Source organism: Panthera tigris, chromosome A1 (assembly GCF_018350195.1).
Source record: "Panthera tigris isolate Pti1 chromosome A1, P.tigris_Pti1_mat1.1, whole genome shotgun sequence".
NCBI classification, from domain to species: Eukaryota; Metazoa; Chordata; class Mammalia; order Carnivora; family Felidae; genus Panthera; species Panthera tigris.
This window is the reverse complement of record NC_056660.1, coordinates 78,822,394-78,842,914: the sequence shown is the minus strand read 5'-3', so window position 1 is coordinate 78,842,914 and position 20,521 is coordinate 78,822,394. Positions and strand designations below refer to the sequence as shown.

General features: G+C 50.1%; 1 protein-coding gene across 1 annotated transcript in view; it reads left to right on the top strand.

Moving 5' to 3' along the window:
- The window catches only part of IRS2 (insulin receptor substrate 2), a 29,185-nt gene extending 9,092 nt beyond the window's left edge, over window positions 1-20,093 (top strand). The window contains exon 2 of the mRNA XM_042980078.1: window positions 19,821-20,093. Within this exon, the coding sequence (XP_042836012.1) occupies window positions 19,821-19,825 (5 nt within the window). The 3' untranslated portion in view covers window positions 19,826-20,093. The remainder of the gene's footprint in view (window positions 1-19,820) is intronic.
- The last annotated feature ends 428 nt before the right edge of the window (window positions 20,094-20,521 follow it).

Here is a 20,521-nt window from a genome sequence, read left to right as displayed (position 1 = left end):
GGCCCCGAAGCCAGGTCTTGAGCAAGTCCACGAATAATAGGGGAATTCTCTGTAGATTTTCTCTCCTGCAGACATGAATAGAATGCATATTTCTGGACAAACTGAGCAAGGCGTTGTCACGTTGGCATTTTAATGAGCAAATGAAAACAAAGTGTTCTGAACCTCCAAAGTGATCGGTTACAAACAAGCATGTTTATTGATCAGGTGGTGGGTTTCGTGAAAACAGCACCAGCCAAATCTAAAGGGGGAGACGGTGTGTTTGTTTTATTCACCCGAATGCGTCCTTCAAGATTGCAGTGTTCTTGGTTTTGTTTTGTTTTGTTTTGTTAGTAATTGTTCACGGTAGATCGGTGGAGACCGGGTTCAGTGGTGGGTTCTCTTCTGACAACCATTGAAGGGAAATGCTTCGGTCGGTAATTGCTAGTGACGATTCGAGTTCTTTCTAGAGAGCCCCAGAGACGTGTGTGTTGACTGCACTGAAACGAGAGGCTCAGAGGGAAGTTTGAGGAGAGGCAGCTGAACTGCATGTTGTATGCTGGCATCTTGCTTCGTGAGTGTGGATGACACAGGACCCTTCTGTGCGTGGTGCTTTTGCTGCTTGATTGAATTCATCGCATGCGGACGCTGAGATGGAATTGGGCTAAAATTTCAAGGCTGCGTGTTTACCAGAGATAAAATACAGTCTGGTCAGCGGTTCCGATTTCTTGGACTAGAAAATTATAAAATTGGCACGAGGTTGCTTTTACGTGCGCAGGGACATTGTGAAACTTGACGGGGTAAGTGTGCCTTCAGATGTGGCCCTGTTTTCTTGTGCCACACGTGATATTCATGCCCACAGACAAGATTTAAAAAACACTCCTTCCTTATTGTGTTTTTACTGAAATTTGCAATATCTGGTCAGATACTGTGGTACATCATATACTTTCAAGATAAATGACCACATGTGTAGCACTTTGTAAATACTCGCGGGTTTCTTAGTATTGATTGTAAGGAGTATCAAATTTTCCAGAAGTAAATATTGGGGGGGGGGGGTCCATTTCTCATGTAGTCATGTTCCAAGAGGCTTGGCGTGAATTTTTTTTTAATTGAGATTCAACTACTGAAGAGTGACGTGTACTCTAATCGTGTTAAAACTTTATAACCTGAAGTATAATTATAATCTTACTGCTGCTTTGATCCATCCATATGGTAGTGGTATAAACGCTTGAGTGGATTGTTAGAGTCTAGTATTAAATTTCAGTGTTTTCAATGGCTAAAAATGGGGATTATGGCAGATTCCGTTATATTATGTGATTTTAATTGTTACCTTAGGTTCCATGTTCAGCTGAGAATGATTTATGCTTTTACATGGTATTAACGCATAATCTTTAATACTTACGAACGTGATACCGAGCTCCCTCTATGCAGATTTAAAAGGAGTTACTTAAATCAGATCATCTTTTGGCTCCAAATTACCTGTAACAATACCAAAACTGATGGACAATGAATGAATTTGAAAGAAGGCAGCTGGGGTTGGAGATGCTAAATTGAAAATGTATCCGTTGTTGTGATCAATACCGAAAGATTAATGCGTGCCCCATCCCCTTTTAGGTCAAAAGAATTGTGTAAAATCCAGAAAGTGTTTTTCTTCGCTTCATAGCGTGGAGACATTTTCTTACCTATATTACCACATGGTATTTCATAACCCGGTGACGTGGGCTGGGCCACTTCTTGGGAATGCGGAATGTGCAGCTTCGAGAGGCCGGGGGACTCACCCAAAGGTTCCCTGAGCCACAAGGTGAACCGTGGAAGGGTTCTGATGGACCAGCATTGTCTTGCGTTCTGCCTGGGAGCACCTGATCCCCAGCCAGTGCTGTTTACATGAGGTCAGGTTGTCTCCAAGTCCTACATCCCCCGGCTGTGCTTTGGAAGCTCCCAGCAATCGTTACATTCGGGTTTTATGTAGACCAGCCTCAGCGCAACTTTCAAGGTAACCTTTTGTTTTTGATTTCACTTGGGTGATAGTTACTTAATTTCTCTCTTCTTTCCTCGGGGCATTTATCCATCTGGAGTACAATGCTGGCAGTCAGGCAGGAAGGGCATGGAAGGAAAGCCCCCTAATTGTTTTAAACCAGTTTTAACACCTGGCGGTGAGAAGCACTTAGAATTGGATAGGACTTTGATGGCTGTCATTGTGTCTGTGGATTCTCGAGTTGTTGCTGGTTGTTGGCCGCTCTTCTGTTCTGGGGGTTTCCAGTCTCCCTTCCTCGTTGTCTGCACCCACAAGACTCCTGTTCCTCTAGCTGATTTCATTTCAGCAAAGCCAACTGTGGGTTATGCTTGATAAGATCCCGCCCCGCCCTGCCCTCCAACCAAATATGTTAAAAGTCTTTCCACGCAGTGTGGACACAATCAGAAGAAAATACAAGGACGCTTTGAGTGAGGGAGAAGGGCTGGGAACCATGAGTATCCTGTAACTCCTTTAAGGTTGTGAGCACAGAGGCCGAGGGAGGTCAGACGTCTTCTCCAAGGTCACCATTTAATTGGTTGGTAGAAATGTGTGTAAATATTATCAAGAAAGAACAGAGTATGCTCTGTGTCTGTGGTCCTTTGTGTGCTGATGAATAACTTTCTCCCAAGATACATCCCATTCCCTCCAGAACAACCCAGCCTCTATGGAAGTGGTATTCTGTCTTTTTTACTTTAGGACGTCTTAGTAAATTGCTTCATACACAGACTAACGGGTCCACAGGCAGACAGAGAGACAGGCTGAGGCACCTAAATAAGGAAGTGTGGTGGAAATTAGGGAAACACCGCGGCTCACGGCCATGTGGGCAGTGTTTACTGGTGAGGTAGAAGGAGTGAAGGTTTGGCAAACATTCAAGATCATGTGCTTGCTTGTTAAAAAAAAGAAAGAAAGAAAAGAGAAGAAGAAAATTCTTGGGGTGATTCAAATGGAAAAGCCTCTATTATCTGGGAAAATGTAAGTTGCTCTTTGTGTTTGGTCCAGCCTGGCCCCGCGGATCCCGTCACTGCTTGAGATGTCTTTGTGATGTATTTATTCTAGAAGTGAAATATCATGTACTCCTCATCGTGAACGAGTCCATTAGCGGTTTTCTGAGAAACGGGCGATGAACCTACTTGATGAGTGTGGCTGAAAACTAACCGGTGTAGAATTTGCCTAAGGACGGACACGTTAGCCCATCGGGTGTTGCGAGGTGGTCGGTAATCTTCCGGGGGCTGGATACTTTCACCAGTGCCCGTCTTGTTTTTCTCAGGGGAAAAAAAAAAAAACAAAACAAAAACCACAAAAAAAAACCATGTAACTGGATTTTTATACGAGGAGAAAGGGTTCTTCTGCCTTCCTTACGAGGCGACCGTAACCCCGCTTTCAAAGGCGTAAAGGGAAGACGTAGACAAAAATTCGTAAGCTGTGCGTGTTTTTTAAAAAAATGTCATCGGGATCCGCGGGCTTGTGCTCTAGCGGGTGACTCAGGGTTTTGTTGACGTGAGCCGTCAGTCTCTCCGGCATCCTCGGAGAGACGACTTCCTTCCTAGCAGATGGCAGCCCCGGGGCCACGCGCCTGCCACTGTGAGTGGCGTGTGCATCCGTACTCCACCCGGCCTCGCGGGATCCGGGGCCACCTGCTGCCCCGGGGTCGGCCAGACCGGGAGACGCTGCTTCCTTCTATGCGCGGTTCAGGGGGAGCAGGGGTCAGAGCGCCCGGTGTCCGGCTTCTGGCCCTGCGGAGCGCTTTCGGGGTCGAATGAAGAGCTGGGAAGCAAGATCCTGATGTTCCGATGTTGCATGTAGGGAGTCCTGGTGAAGGAAGCCAGCGGTCTTTCTCCGGGGCCGGGTTTGGATCCCTTCCTCAGCGCAGCCTGCCCGGTGCGGTGGAGGGAAGCCACCCAAAGCAGGGACGGTTGTCAGTGGCCCAGGCCTGCCGTGGAGGCCACGCCCACGCGCCCCGGGTGAAGGGTGAAGGGTAGGCGCACGAGTGGGGGGAGATTGTGACGTGGGGGAGAGGTTTTGGAAATAGGCCAGGATGTTCTTACTCAGTCTGAAAACTCTGCAAATCATGCTTTAGAAACTCTGAGCAATAAACGGGATTAAACAAGGCAGGGATTAGCGGGCGCACGGCACTTTGATTTTGTGCGAAGAAAATGCGTGGAGGAACCGGGGCTTGGGGAAACCGACAGCGTTCTGGAGCTCCTGTGCTCCTGAGAGGACAGAAATTGCTAGAAAGGGAGATTCCGGTGGTCAGTTTCTTACACTACAGCCTGGATGCTTTTTTTTTTTAATAAAAAATTTTTTTTAAATGTTTATTTATACTTGAGAGGGAGAGAGGGAGAGAGAGAGAGAGAGAGAGAGAGAGAGACAGAGTGTGAGCAGGGGAGGGGCAGAGAGAAAGAGAGAGAGGGAGACACAGGCTCCCGGCTCTGAGCTGCCAGCACAGAGCCCGATGCGGGGCTCGAACTCACGAACCATGAGATCATGACCTGAGCCGAAGTCAGACGCTCAACCGACTGAGCCTCCCAGACACCTCTCACTAGTATTTTTTTAATGTTTAATTATTTTTGAGAGAGAGACAGAGAGAGATAGAGAGTGCGCGAGCACGAGTGGGGGAAGGGCAGAGAGAGAGGGAGACACAGAATCTGAAGCAGGCTCCAGGCTCTGAGCTGTCAGCACAGAGGCCAACGCGGGGCTCAAACTCATGAACCCTGAGATCATGACCTGAGCCAAAGTTGGACGCTTAACCAACAGAGCCTCCCAGGCGCCCGTGGATGCATTTTTTAAAAGATAAATTACTCAGGTGATTTGTGGCAATGCATGCTTCTGTTTTGTTTTTATACGACAGTAAGGCTTTCATAAGTTGTTTTCTGGAATAAAAGTGACCTAAAATAGCAGTTTGCGATGCAAATGAAACAGAAAACAAATCCGTTAGCTGCTCATACTCTCTTCCAGTTAGATTTATGAAGTAAGTTTGATCAACACTTTTCCGAAGCCCGTTTGATTAGTTTGCTAAGTCAACTTCTAATGCACATACAGTTCAGTTGCAAACCTTTAGGTATGATTTTGCTATTACTTGCAAAAGTGAGAATTCAATATTTCTTCCCCCTATAGGATTATAGGGGAGTATTAATTTACACTCAGCATCAGAAAACTAACTTCAGCTGGGTCAGTAAAAAAGTTAAAACTTGAATAACGCGTGTTGTGGAAATACTAGATATGAAAGCCTGACAACGTTATAAACATTAATGAATCTGAAAACATTCTTCAGAGTTTTACCTACTTTGACATTTTTTTTCCAAATGAGCATTGTCGTTGAAAGTTTATGCAGGTTCCAAATGTAATGACATTTTGGTATGGAGGGTCGTATCAGAATTTTAAAGATACAGTAGAACTGACTCACCTTAATTCCATTTTACTTCTTATCATTATTTGTAGCTTCGCTTATCAGTACGGCCGGTTTATTAGCAGTCTTTGTTCCAAATGAAATAACCACAGCAGTAAAATACCCGAGCTTCTCCAGCTTGAAGGATTTAATTAAGTTCCTAGAATAACTCTGGGTGATACGCACCCAATCTCCACGACTCTGGAGTCTGTCTTGTGTTGTGGAATGTTCAGAATTTTTCGGGTCTTAAGCCATTTCCTAAAGTTGAAGACGGTTCGGCCAGTCTGACAGAGGTTCAGTGTGTACCAACCCCCCAGCAGCCACAGGAGCCATCTGAACCCCTCACAAAGGCTGTCTCTGGGCGGGGGCGGGGGGGTGTTGTGCCCACCCTTCACAGTGGGGTGGCCTTGCTCGAAGATTCTGAAGGAGCCGCTCCAGCGTTGAGTCCCCCCCCCCCACACTCTTGGGGTACGTCCCATCAGGCACCATTTCTGGATCAGTTTACTTCTCAGAAACTATAGGTTTGGTTTTGCTGGATGCAAAACCCACCCAGCTCCTGGATGCGGCTCTCTAGCCTGCCCTGTAACCGTCCTGGGATTTCTCTTTGTGCCCAGTCTTTGCGTTCTGGGGTAGTCTTCCAGAAACTTCCCAACACGAGGTTATGACCTCCCTTTCCTGTGCCATCTGATTCTTCTTGGCTCACCATCCACTCCTGCTTAACAAAGATGTTGTCTCTTATTTTAAAAATGTTTATTTATTTATTTTGAGAAGGAGAGAGTGAGAGTGGGGGAGGGGCAGAGAGAGAGAGGGAGAGTGAGAATCCCAAGCAGGCTCCATGCTGCCAGCGCAGAGCCCGATGCGGGGCTCGAACTCCTGAACCGTGAGATCATGCCCTGAGCTGAAATCAAGTTGGACACTTAAGCGACTGAGCCTCTCAGGTGCCCCAAGATGCTCTCTCTTTAATTGTCTGAAGCGAGTTCTTGCCATGAATCATTCTTTCTTCAGCAACCCCAGAGCTTTCTTAGCTGCCTGTAGGAAGCTCACATTTGAGATGTTGACTGCTGCTGCTTGTCTGCCGGCGGGCCTCTCCGTAAAAAGTGAACATGTAGATTTTAGTCCCTGTCCTAACAATTTCCAACTAGGGCTGTATTTTCTTACGACACACCTTTAATGGTGTGCAGGAGGATCTGAAGCCCTTTTGAAAGCATAGATCCCGTCCTTTTATAAATACTCATGACCTAGCCAGGGATGCCCCCTCCCCTGGTTACCAGCGGCTTCCTGGGAAGTTTTCTGTCCTTCTTACATCTTCCCGCCTTTTAACTGTTCTTTCTGGAAAAAACAAACACACACCAATAGGAGCTTCGCTTAATGGCTGCTTGGGAGAGTGCAAAGATGGGCTGTGGGCAGGAGAGACCGAGGCAGAAAGGTTAGGTCTCCCTTCAACTTTCAGATTTAATCAGACTGTTAAATATGTTTTCATCACAAAGATGCCAGTTGTCAGTTGTTAAATACTTATCAAATGTTTTGCTCCTTTGAAAAATATTAGAGTGTAGGCCAGAAAGAGAGAGGTTTGATTTCCAAGCTAAAAAGAAACACAAAAGGTACTCAGTTCAAATACAAATGTAACTTCAGATTTATATTTGAAACCTAGGAAATACATTTAATTTTTAAATGTGTTCAGATCAGCAGGTGTTGTAGGTGGTGATAAATGCTCCAGAAAATATAGCTGGGAAGGGAGAGAGGGAAAAGGTGCTGACTTGAAGGTGATGAGGAAGCAGGTCTTGTAGATATTTAGGGGGAGAATCCATTTGGCAAAGGGAATGAATAGCCGTGCAAAGGCCCTGGGGCAGAAGATTTGCTAGTATGGTCCAGAATAAGAAGTGGATCAGTGTGACTGATTACAAGGGACATAGGGAGAGTCGTAGGTGAAGAGGGGGACATGACCAGGGACAGTGACCTGTAGAGTCCAGTCAGCCATTATAAAGACTTCATGTCATATTTAACAGGCATGAAGTGGAACAGTCTTTGAAACGATGTATAGAGCATTTAAAAGCTTTTCGACTGGAGTCATCTAATTCTGCCATTGTGTCTTTTTCTGCCTGCCACTCCTGAGTTTCCTTCTCAAAAGTAGCATGTAGACTGAGCAGCCGTGCAGGTGGGTTGAGGCACTGAGATGTGATGGGGGGAGGGGCACCGGCAGATGATGAACAAGATAAAAGCACCTGCCTATTGGCGGAATTGCATACTTGATTACACAGACATTTGTAAGGCACTTTGTACTCTCTAAAACGTTTCTAAATGTTATCAAGTCCTCAGAATCTCCTTTTGGGGGTGGGGGGGTTAAAGGAAACCCCTTATGTTTTAAAGGAAAAAAACACCTGAGGGGGCTCCCGGGTGGCTCAGTCGGTTAAGCGTCCAAGTCTTTTTTTTTTTTTTAATTTTTTTTTAATGTTTATTCATTTTTGAGAGACAGAACATGAGCGGGGGGAGGGGCAGAGAGAGGGAGACAGAGAATCCGAAGCAGGCTGTAGGCTCCGAGCTGTCAGCACAGAGCCTGACGCGAGGCTCGAACTCATGAACCGTGAGATCATGACCTGAGCCGAAGTCAGACGCTCAACCGTCTGAGCCACCCAGGCACCCCTAAGCGTCCAAGTCTTGGTTTTGTCTCAGGTCACGCTCTCACGGTTTCTTGGATTTGAGCCCCGCTGACGGCATGGAGACTGCTTGGGATTCTCTCTCTCTCTCTCTCTCTCTGTCTGCCCCTCTCCTGCTCGTGCTGCCCCCCCCCCCGCCCTCTCTCTCTCTGTCTGCCCCTCTCCTGCTCATGCTGCCTCTCTCTCTCTCCCCCTCTCCCTCTTTCTCTCAAAAATAAATAAACAAACTTAAGAAGCAAACCTGGAGGGAGCTGTTGGCCTGGTAGGTTTGCTCCTGCCTGGTTCTGTGTCTTCCTGGTGAGGCTGCACCTTCTTTGGGGGGATAAAGGCCCTCAGCCTGGATGAGCCGTGGGTGCGTCTGGACCTGGGTCAGTGTGCACGCGGCCACTTACCCCCGAGTCCCGGTCCCTTGACAGGAAGGCGCTAATGGAGTGAGCCAGCAGCCAAGGCTTCCAGAACGTGAGAAAAGCTGGCGTGCCGCCCGCGTCCAGGGACCCTGCCTCCTTCACTGTGTGTGTGAGAAGCATGGCCGTCTGGCAGATGGCCTTGCGGGCAGTTCTTTGTAGCTGATGTGGTCTTAAGAACTTGGCATGGTGTTTGGGTCTGTCCTCAGGATTCAGGGTTAGTTTTACTTTTTTCCGAAATAATGGGGAAAAAAAAAAGTCAGCATACATAAACTGGTCCATTTTACCAGGACCGGTGACCTCACCTAACTACCTGCTTACCTGTCCTGGCCGTCATCGCTCCTGCTGCTCAGGGGTCCCTCCTGCCTCTTCCAGACCAGAGATGGAACATTTAGATTCTCCAGGTGCGTGTTCTAGAAAATACGCGTGTGCCCGTTGGCCTCCTTGATGTCTCTGTTTCCTAAGGTAACTCTAGAAGCTTGATGGGTGAGGCCTGGTGGCAGCCAGCAGGAGTGGGGGCAGTGGGTCTGGGGTGGGGAGGGTCCGGGCTCGCATCTGGGCCTTCGTGGGGTCCGCCCTTGTCCGTGCGGCCCCGAAGGTTCCCACACCCCGACTCACCAGCGGTCCTGCGCTCCCCGTGCACAGCGGAGCGAATGGACTCACCTTCTTCCTGTTCCCCTTTGCGTAGGTCGCTTGGAAGCCCCCCTCGTGTTCGCCCCAGTACATCAAGTAGAAATTACAAAACGGCCTGTTGTTGTTTGAGGAAAATGGAGAAACTAAGAATTATTCTCTATGAATTCCTGTGTGCTGAGTGTCACAAAAGTCACACAACCGGTAGCTGTTACCTGGTGGAAAGGATTCCCTGGATGGGACACCCTGCTGGTGGCCGCACTCTGGAAGGAAGAGCATGGAGCCTGTGCTGTGCAGGGGTGGGGGGAGCGGGTGATGCTGTGTGTGCAGCTTACGTCTGCTGTCGCCTTCTGTCCCGGTGGTTCTCAGAGAGGTGGTCAGGGAGGCCCGTCACTTCTAAATCCATTCTTTTTTAAAAGTTTGTTTTTAAAGTCTATTTATTTTTGAGAGACAGAGCATGAGCAGGGGAGGGGCAGAGAGAGACAGACACACACAGAGTCGGAAGCAGGCTCCAGGCTCCGAGCTGTCAGCACAGAGCCTGACACAGGGCTCAAACCCACAAACCTGTAAGATCGTGACCTGAGCTGAAGCCAGACGCTTCACAGACTGAGCCCCCCGGGCGCCCCTCTTTTAAAGCCATTCTTAAAAGCCCTAGAAGATTCTGCCTGGGAAATGTGACAGGCCGGTCAGGCTGACAGTACAGCCTTCTTTGAGTGCCACGAGTGATGTCTTCATACCGATTTGACTGTTTCCCCCTGCCGGGCGTCAGCAGCTGGGGAAGCTTGTCTTTCTGTGGTTGGATATTTTGCCCCTTCGTGCTTTCTTCTCTCGGGAGAAGAGGGAAGGGTGACGCACGTATGTGATCACGTGTGTCTCAGCAGTGTCTCCCTGGGCCTCCAGGAGGGGTGGGGGGGCCAAGGTGTCCAACCCGCCTGCTCTGTCCAATCTCCCAGGAGGCCTTGGGAAATCCCAGGCTGGGAGCCTGACCCAGGCATCCTGGGGTCCCGAGCCGCTGGTGCGTGAGGTCCCCCCCAGCACTTGAGCCTTTGAAATGTCTGCCAGGTGCTGCCGCTAAGTTCTGCCAAGGCCGCAGAGGGGAGTCGGCAGCCTTACCCTGTTGAGACTCCAGTCGTGAGTGACGGGGAGGCCCCTTGTTGTTCTGGCTGGAAAAACGCCTGTAGGTGTTTGTGCTGCCCCTGGTGCTGTCTGGTTGTGAAGTGGGGGCTGGGGGGGGGGCGGTTGAGGCGGGAGCAGTGCCCTGCTGTCTTACTCGGTTTTCTTTTCCAGGAGCTGAAATTTATAAAGACGGTTTGTAGCTCAGCACTTTGCGTTTGTCATTACTGGAAGGTTAACCAATAGCGTTTCACTTGGATGTGGGTCTTAACTCGGGGGCAAGGGAGTTTGCACATTGCTCCGTAGGCAGGTGCACTTGACGTGCGTGAGGCCTCGAGAGGGGAACCCAGCCCAGCTGGCTGATGGCGTCGTGCTTGCGGGCACATTCGGTGCGGAGGGGCATTTGTGCCCTCGTGACGGGGCAGCTGTCTGCACCGGGCGCACGCGGCCCCTGCCCGGGCGTCCCGTCCCGCCGGCAGGACGTGAAGAAAGCAGCCAGGCCAGGCGTGCTGTGCCGCGTTTGGGAGCTATTAGCTTTAAATGGCCCGGAGTTACCCCCGGAAAAACAATTCTGCTTCTGTTCCGCTTCTGTCCAATTAAAACGAGCTGATTCATTTCATTCCGGGAGCTGTTTGCCGTTGTGTTTGTGCCTTCATCGGTTGTTTATTTGCTGCTTCAAGTCGCACTTGCTCGTGACGTCATTCGCGGGTATAGTTTTGAATGAAGAAAGGGCCGCGATGGCAGGCACGCTGGGCGATGCCACAGCCATGGCCACGCACGTTAGCCCGGGGAGGGGGCGGGAGGAGTCAGGCTTCCTCTGGCAGCGAAGGGCCACCCGGGCTCATTAAAACGAAGTCTTTGTAGTTCAAAACGAAACATGTGGCTACGTGTATACATCATTTAAAGGAGCTGGAAGAAAGTGGGGGGGGGGGACCCAGCTGCCTGGGGGCGAGCGGTGCAGGAAGCAGGTGTCCCTGTGCATGAGAAAAGTCCCGTGTGTCTCTAGAAGGTGTTCCACTTCCTGGTTTATAATTCCGGTACATAGAGCCTCCTTGGGTGGTTTCACGGTGGCCCAGGGAGCAACGCCAGGCGAGGAGAATGACGTGCCCATTTCTGGAAGGAACAGATAGGTAAATGCTGGCTCCTGGGCCCCAGGACCCCTACTCCTGCGGGGCGGGCCAGTGACTGTCCACACCCACATCGCAGTGAGCCCTTGGAATGGTGTTTGGCTTAAGGCACAGGGGCGGCTTCACCTGAGTCATTCCTGAGCTCCTGGGATGCCTTCGAGATGAGTGACCGTGGCGGGAAGTTGCTGGGGATGGGCAGGGTGCGACCCCCAGCCTTGGCTTTGCTGGCTGCCCCTTCTCACAAGGGCTGTTCAGTGAGATCGATTCTGACCCCCCAGTGGACAACGTGGACATCCTGTGCGATGTGGACGTTCTAGACAGGGAGGGGGTGGCCTGTAGTTCAGGAGCAGGGACCGGTCAGGCCACCAAGCGCTTATGCACAGTGGACACTCTACCTGAAAAGGAGGTGGCTGGGCAGGGGTGGGGCGGGGGAGGGGCGGACATGGTGGGTTCCAGAATTTCCCCCTGTTCACTTTAAACATTTTTTTCTTGTGATGAAAGACAAGCACTTTATTGATTACTACTCTCTATTTTTAACACATTCCCAAATTATTGTATGTTAAGTGTGAAAAACAGTATATTTTAGAATCCTAAAGGCATACCGTTTTAACTATACTCACAGGTCTGTTTCTTATTCAGTGATATTATAGTGGGATTTGAGCTGTATTTGGCTTAATTTCAGACTTCCAGAAAATGCCTATTTCGATTTCAATAATAAAAACAAAGGAACGAAGTCCTAAAACTAAAATAACCCCAGTAGCAAGTCTTAAATAGTTAGATATTTAAAAGAAAGAAAGGTGCATTCAAAGTGGTCTGTAACAATAGGGTTTTGGGGGTTGGATATATTTTGAATAAATTCTTATACATTCCTTAATTCTGCAGGAAAAACACAATATTTAGGTTTGAGAACATCAGATATAAACAATATAACATTGCTATAGGATACGTAAAATACGTATTTTTTACATCAGTGTAAACTCCTAAGCGTAATAATGCATGAAATCTGAGGAACGAATCGCACTGCTTGTAGGATATTTGCAATTTTACTGCACGTCCTATCGCCTGGCTCAAGTATCCGTACTGTTTCTCGGTGCAGAAACATAACACTTACATTCACGTTCGTAAGCGACCCAAGAAAGAGAAAAGGGTTATTTGGACCCCTCTTGAATTTCAGGTCCAGTGTATTATAACTTCACCTCTGTTAATGTTGAAAGAGTCGTGCCACAGGATGTAGTAATAATCATACGTGCTTAGTACTTTTGCGTTCCGTATGAAACACCAAGTAAAAGAGCTGTAGGTGAGGGAAATTACTCCCCAAAGGGTGCTGGCTTCCTAAATGATTTGATGGCTTCCTTCCTCGTTTTCAGTAGGGCCTGTAACAGGAGAGCATGGTTTTCAGCAGACAGCGTTGCATTTCTAAAGGATGCAAGTTCACAGATAATCTTCCCGGGGAAGATTATCTTTTCACTTGGGCCTCAGACAGTTCTAAAGTTGCCTCCTCCTTCAGAAGATTTTTTTTTTAAGTGTTTCTGCCTTTGAGACATGGCATAAACCACATGGGTTTTTATTTCAACTTAATTCATCAAAGCTTTAGAAAGGCTCTAACAAGCATCATGCCAGATGATGGAGACGGGCAGGGTTCGAGTCCTCAGCTCACTGGGGAGACAGGTGCATGTGGCAGTGAGCCATTGCCTGTGTGGTATTTTGTGTCACTGGGGAGTTTTGTAACGAGTTAATGGCGGTAAAGTGTAAACTCCCAGGGCCCAAGTGAAAGTCAGAGACCTCCTGTCCCCCTTCCCAGCCTCACCCCTCTCTCGTTACTTGTAGAAATGGACAGCGATGGCCTCAGTGGAGGTGTGCGTGCAGAGCCCTGGGGGACGGGCTGTCCTTTGCTGCTGACCTGTCACTGATGCTCCCTCACCTGGTTTCTACCTGGGAGGGTCCGACATTTCATAACTTAAGAGCAGGGTCCCCCAGCAATGCAGGGGGCGCTTTTGTCCTTCGGGGGTCTGGGCTGAAGAATAATCAGTAATATTTCTCCTATGCTGTTGGACGTTGCTGCTACAGGGATGATGGAAAACTCTCACCATAGAAGCATAGCTTGTGGGATGGGCATGTCCGGCTTTTTAATAACAAGCACAGAAAAGAAAGGAAGGCTGGAGGGTCGGGTGGAGGTCTGCTGAGGCCAGGCATCGGAGAATTCACGCAGGCCCCCGTGGGAGGCTTGGCTCAGTGGAGGGAAGGTTCAGTGCAGTAGCTCACAGGCCAGGACACCCGACAGCTCTGATGTTCGGTGATTAAGACAAGGTCCTTTGTGAAGGATTAAACAGGAGCTGAAGGAGGAGAGCTACCTATTATGAACCCCAGCCCCATACCAGGACTCGACCTTTTCCCTCTGACCCCCTGCCCCTTCCCCCACCCCCTCCCGTCTCCTGCTGTGTCATTGCCATCAAATTGCAACTTGGTGCTGGGAAATTTCTTCAACAGCGAGCACTCAGGATGAAATGACTTCACTTGTCAGAGGAAAGGCCTTGTCAGGGCGCCTGGGTGACTCAGTTAGTTGAGTGTCCGACTTGATTTTGGCTCAGGTCGTGATCCCAGGGTCGTGGGATCGGGCTCTGAGTCAGGCCCTGCACTGAGTGTGGAGCCTGCATGGGATTCTCTCTCTCTCCCCCTTTCCCTCTCTCTCCTCTGTCTCTCTCAACCCCTTCCCCACTCGCTCACTCTCTCAAAAAAAAAAAAAAATTAGAAAGTGGGATCTCCTATAAAAGACATTTTCACGTCTTTCACAAGGAGAGTCGGTAAAGTAATTTACTGCCGGGAACTTCTTCCCTGTCTCTTAAGTTATTTATTTATTTTTTTCCTATTTAAATGAAAAGTTCGAGTAACCGTTTTTCTTAGAATCTCTGGCTTGTTGGTTATCACACTTAACCTTACTTTATTACTTTTTTTTTTTTTTTTGGGTGTATTCACGAGTGTTTTGCTTTTAGTCAAGTAAGGAGATACTGAATTATCAGGTTTATTTTTCTAGGAATTTCTCACGCAACTGAAAAGTTTATTTTCTCTAGTAATCCTATGTTTAACATCAAAGGTTTAAGTGGGCCACAGGGTGACATGTCTGGGCTCGCCGCGGGTCTCTTTCTTCCTAAGCGTAGTTTCCACTAGAAATAGAAATTTCAATTTGAGAAGTATGTTGTTTTATTTGTCATGCGGCTCGGTACCCCCAGCACCCCTAACTCCCATGTGCCTGAAAATGTTACGTCGTTTTTACCTGCTAAGTACAGATGTGCTTTCTTCGGTCAGGGGACTGGTCACCAGTGGAGGGAGGAGGCTGTTCTGTGCAGCTGTGCTGGGAGCACCCTTCCCCCCCCACCCCCCCACCCACCGCAGAGTCTGCAAAGTCCCGGGGCTTGCATGGAGCCCTGAGTGAGGCCTTGTGAGGCCTTACGCAGATCTCCACATACGGCCCTCCCTGGGGCTCCACATGGAATCTGGGGGGCACCCCACGAGGCTCTCTGCAGAGAGAGAACCAGGGGTCTCTGTGGACAGCGTTGTGCCCTGAATTCTGGCCACTCAAATATTGACCGTGAAGCCAAACACATCCAAACCCACATATTCATGAGAAACCAGAACGAGGAAGCAATGGGTCAGAACGTGTATCTAAAACGTTGCTTGAATTTATTTGCCCTGCTGCTGATTTCCCCGATTTGTCTCTAAAACATTCTAGACCTGATGCTCACTGTCCTTTCCACGAATGTGTTTGTAATCACGGAACCCAACTCACCAGTGGCATGACGGGGTCCGTGTTCCAACATCTGTGCTGTCCATGGCAAAGATGCTCTGCGACTTGTTTAGTGATGTACTATTTAGTGATTTGTTTTCTATGTCTTTCCCTTTTTTTTTTTTTCATAAAGTAGCCCAGATTGAATTGAAGGTGGGGCCTTTAATGAGGGTGCTTTGCTCATTTGCATTCCGATGCTCTTTTAAATGGAAGAGAACAGGCAGGGAGCCGCCGCCCCCCCCCCCCCCACCGCCATCCTCAGGAGTGGTGGTAACCAGTACATGGAACTCTGTCCTTCCTGTGAACATCATTTGTCATGTGTGATAGAGCAAAAACAAGATGGAGAAGACGTGGCCAGTGTGGCATGTCATATGGAACGAGTGTGAGAGTATTTTTCCCTTAAATCAACGACTTAAAAAAATTTTTTTTAATGTTTATTTATTTTTTTAGGCGGGGGAGGGGCAGAGAGAGGGAGACACAGAATCCCCAGCAGGCTCCAGGCTCTGAGCTGTCAGCACAGAGCCTGACATGGGGCTCAAACTCACAAACTGTGAGATCGTGACCTGAGCCAGAGTCGGACACTTAACCGACCGATTCACCCAAACATCCCTCACTAGTATTTCTTTAATGTTTAGTTATTTTTGAGAGAGAGAGAGAGAGAGCGAGCACGAGTGGGGGAAGGGCAGGGAGAGAGGGAGACACAGAATCCGAAGCAGGCTCCAGGCTCTGAGCTGTCAGCACCAAGCCCGACGCGGGGCTTGAACTCACGAACCGTGAGATCATGACCTGAGCCGAAGTCGGACACTTAACCGACCGAGCCACCCAGGTGCCCCTAAATCAACTACTTTAGTTCAATGCTGCTGTGAGTGGGTTTCTTTACAAAGTAGTGTCTAAGCTACAGAATAGCACAGTGTGTGATCCTATGACAAATTCAGCGAAGGCCGATAAGTTTAGGTTCTCTTTAGATGCGTTACCTCCGGAATCCAGCATCCGGGTATGTTGGTAACGCCTGCACAAGCAACACGTGGGTCCTCATGTGTTTTGTTTTGTTTTGCCACTACACTTGACGCGTTCAAGGAATATCTCCCATTTTCACAAATGTTCAGGGTGGATTGATTGTACAATTAATAATTTATACTTTGCTTCTACTGGAATTAACGCAGATCATATGGTATGTGAAATTTTGCTGGAATCACCATTAGGAAGCATAAATATTTAAAAGCGAGGATGTCAGGGGGCACCTGCGGGGCTCAGTCGGTTAAGCATCTGACTCTTTGATTTCTGCTCAGGTTGTGATCTCACAGTTCCTGGGATCGAGTCCCATTTCCGGCTCTGCGCTGACAGCACGGAGCCTGCTTGGAATTCTCTCTCTCTGCCCTTCTCCCATTTGAACTCTCTCTCAAAATAAACAAACATTTAACATAGAGTAAAAGTCAGTAAACAAATGGAAAGGCAAGTGTGCTCGGCTCTCGGGCTCTAGCTCCTGCTTCCCCTTCCTCCAGGGCTGGGGCTGGGGGAGCAGGTGGAGGGGGTGGGTGGGTTCCGGCTGGGGCTGGGGGAGCAGGGGGGGGGGGCGGGTTCCAGTCCTTTCTCTGGGACTAGAGGAGCAGGGCGGAGAGAGGGGGTTCCAGCCCTTCCTCTGGGCCTGGGGGAGCAGGGTGGAGAAAGAGGGGGTTCCAGCCCTTCTTCTGGGGCTGGGAGAGCAGGGCGGGGGGGGGGGGGGTTTCCAGGTGGCCTGCTGGCCTGGGCTCCATGTCCGGAGCTTGCTGCCTCTGGACCCTGCAAGCCCTGGCCTCCTTCCAAGGCGACCTTCAGGTGGCCACCTGTTCCTTTGACCGCTTCCCTCCTCAGACCGTGGTTCGGGGCCCCCGCTAGCTGTGGGCAGCAGCCTCACGTTGGGAGGGTGTCTCGGGTCTCAGTTGAGGCAGAGGGCTTCTGTCCAGGCCTTCTTTCCATAACAAATTAAAACTTACAATTAGATTTCTCAAACCGATCCCCTTTTTCCTGTGTGTGTTCTTGGTGGCACTTGCCTCTGGTCCATTTTGTCCGTATCCTTTTCCTCAGCAAGCCATGGGCCTTGTGACCTGATTGGGGGTGTCCCCAGCCTGCTCTCCGCTTCCCTTCCTTCTCCTGCATCCGAACAAGGATGCTAGATGAAACCAAGCTGTTTTGTTGGGCGCGAGGCCTCCGCCGGCTCTTGGGACCGCAGTGGGTGGTGGGGGACCCAGGCACGAAGGTGGTAAACCGAGGGGTGGGTGTTTGGAATGATGCTGGGTGGCCACGTGGACCCGGGGTCCTCGGCCGTGGGGCCCTCAGTCTCAGCCCTCCCACTGCCACACCGGGGTGTGTGTGCATGTGTTTGCTCTCGTGCACATCTGTGTGCGTAAACGTGCTCGGAGCCCTGCGTACTTCGTGCCGACCTCGGTCTCTGCGCTGGTGGCTGGTGTCTCTCCTCTTCCTGCAGTTCCTGCATCCTTCCCATGGCCAACAGCAGGTACCTGTCGCTGTGACGGTGTGTGTGCGCGCTCGGGGTCACCTCTGCAGTCGTCACGGGCTCTCCCAGCCCACCTGTGGGATCACAGGGGGCAGCCCAGGGCCTCAGTGTCCGAGGGAATCGTGTTCCTTGCCACCCCCACCCCGCCTGGCATGCCCCCAGCTCTCTCCCTGCCGGTGACCGCGGCCTGGCCACCCTTCAGCGCCAGGCACGAAAGCTGCTTCCTCTCCTTGTCCCGGGGGTCAGAGGCCCATGGGGGCTCCCCTCCACCCTTCAGCACCCCCCGGGGGCCTCAGGGAGGCCCCGGCCCCGGAGAAATCGCCGTGTGCACAAATGTGTGAGCCAGGATCGCCCTGCCTGTATTCAAACTTGCCCGCGACGCTCAAGCATAGAAGTGAGGTTTTGATACTTGCACGTCACAAAGAGACAGTTACCTGTTCACCCCGATTCGGGTGCACAGTGATCTCGTGGTGTGACGGCGAAGCGTCCTTCCACACGGGGTACCTGTCACCCGTGTTTCTAGGACTGCGCTGAAGTCTGGGAAAGTGAGGAATTTACTGGCTTAGCTGTTTTCAAGATAATGGATGTCGGGCTAACAGGAGGGGATTCAGCCCTGTAAAAAAATAAATAAACCGTGTTCGGTCAGCAGATCGACTGCATCTTGGCCACGTGCTCTGGGGTGGCTGGGGGTCCGCCTGGCACTCGGCCTCGGTGACAAAACGCATACTCATTTGGGGAGACGTAAGTCCGGGGTGGATTGTAGCAAACAGCCGCTCTTTAAGGGACTCAAGCAGCTGCGTGCGGGCTCTCATGCGGTCTGTCGCGGGGACAAGGACGAAATAGCCAGCTACAGGGCGCATCTTTCCCCAGGACAGAGTTGGGCCCCTGTTTCCACTCTATGGAAGAGTTTACCTGTTTTTTAAAGGCCATAGGGCTTTGTGAAAATAGTAAAATATGGTAGCATTGCCCCAAAAGATCACGTTGTGGGGCATGTTTAAAAACACGGTCATGAAAAAGATACGTGGACGTTGGGCGTTGAATGTTGACAGTTGACAGTGGCCTGTGTGTCCAGGCCTTTGTTTTTTGGCTGCACCCAGGACATGACTCTGGGAGCTGGTTCCAGGCTTCCAGGGCCCGCTCCTGGCCGCAGGGTGTGCTGGGAGTTTCCTCTTGCTGGAATCAGCCCTCTGCACTCAAGGTGAACAGAGAAGAATTAGAGCCCCCCAAAAGTAAACTGAGAGTCTGGGAGGGGCTGTGATGATTTTAGAGCAGCGTGCCAAGTGCAAGTGGGTTAGTACAACCTCAGGGCAGGGTGTGGCCAGCAGGGCCCATGGGTGACCCTGGGGGTGGTGCACAGGGCCACTTGGCATTTTAATCAAAAACCCAAGAAGCCTTGGGGCGTCTGGGTGACTCAGTGGGTTAAGTGTTTGACTCCTGCTTTCGGCTTAGGTCATGATCTCACGGTTCATGGGTTTGAGCCCTGTGTCTGACTCTGTGCTGACAGCTCAGAGCCTAGAGCCTACTTGGGATTCTCTCTCTCTCTCTCTCTCTCTCTCTCTCTTTCTCTCCCTCTCTCTCAAAATAAATAATCTTAAAAAAAAAAAAGCAACTAAGAAGCTTAAAAAGACAATTTGCTATAAAATGTCAAAGTCTCCCAAGTTGGTCATTTCCTTAAAGAGGAACATGTTAAGTAAGAATATGCTGGAAACGATAGAAATGGGGAGCAGGTTACAGAAGCTTGATCCTCGGGCCTGGAAGGGAGTGCGCAGTTAGAGCTGTTGGCGGGTCCTAACACTGTGTTGCCTACGGGGCTCCTGGGAGCACATGGCATAACCTGGACCCGGCCGCCTGGCCAGGAGGGTTTGCGGTCAGGCTGTCTCTGCAGGAGATCGTGCGGTGTGGTCGTTTCCGGGACAGGCGATCCTGTGCCAGGGTCCCCCGAGGCGGAGTTCAGCTCCCTTTGTCTCCCCAAGGGCAAGGGTGAGGGGGCCCCCCTGCCTCCGCCTCCCACTCGGCCCAGGGCCTCACGAAAGCACACTCACAGTCACCCTAACCTGGCTGTTCCCCTTCCTCGGACACTTGGTGGGGGGGGGGGTTCCCCCTCCAAGTTGTTTCTGGAAAACGGAGTTGTGTTTGCCAGAGACACGGGTGGTGAAGGCGGCTTGAGAGGGACCTTTCCTCTAACTGGAGATTGCACTGTGCCCTTGACAGTCACCGCTGACTCTTTTCCTTTCTTTTCCAGAGTGAGGATCTGTCTGGCTTTATCACCGTGACGTCACGCATCAGAGAATGACTTTCAAAGAAGATGCTCACTGTTTTGTTTTTGTTTTTGTTTTTGTTTTTTTTAAATCTGAAGCTGCTTACAAATTTTCTTTTGGATCTGAGCAATGACTACATTTGGAACATCTACGACTGTATTAGACTCTGAACCCCCCAGGCGAGGACACCTGCCTCTCCCCCTGGTTCCCACAGGGGGCATTCGTCATTCTGCTGCTCGTGCTGTGTTTCGTTTGTTTTTTTAACAAAATTCGCCGAAGAAGGTATTCTCAAGAAAATCGGATGTTTCCATTGGCCCTTTAAATTGTGGCCGGTGTCTTAATTTCTTCTCACTTTCGTTTTGGCAAAGCAGATTTATCCCTCAGCATGCTGGGAGATGCTACCAACACCCATGGAAGTGGGCCAATCTGGTATTTACTGGCATGCACTCAAAACTACCACAGTCCTACCTCAGTTCCAGGTGAAGCCGGATTTGTGTGGCCGGGGGCCGGCAGGACCTCCTGTACATAGATGTCTGCTGAGTGTCTCGAGTGCGGCCTTCAGCCTTATTTAACTGGTCCCAGGAAACAGCGGCTCCGTGGATCCAGTCCAGGTACCTGCGTGTTTACTCAGCCAGAGCCCAGCGTGGGACTGACACTTCTCAACGGAAATGCAATTTGGGATTGG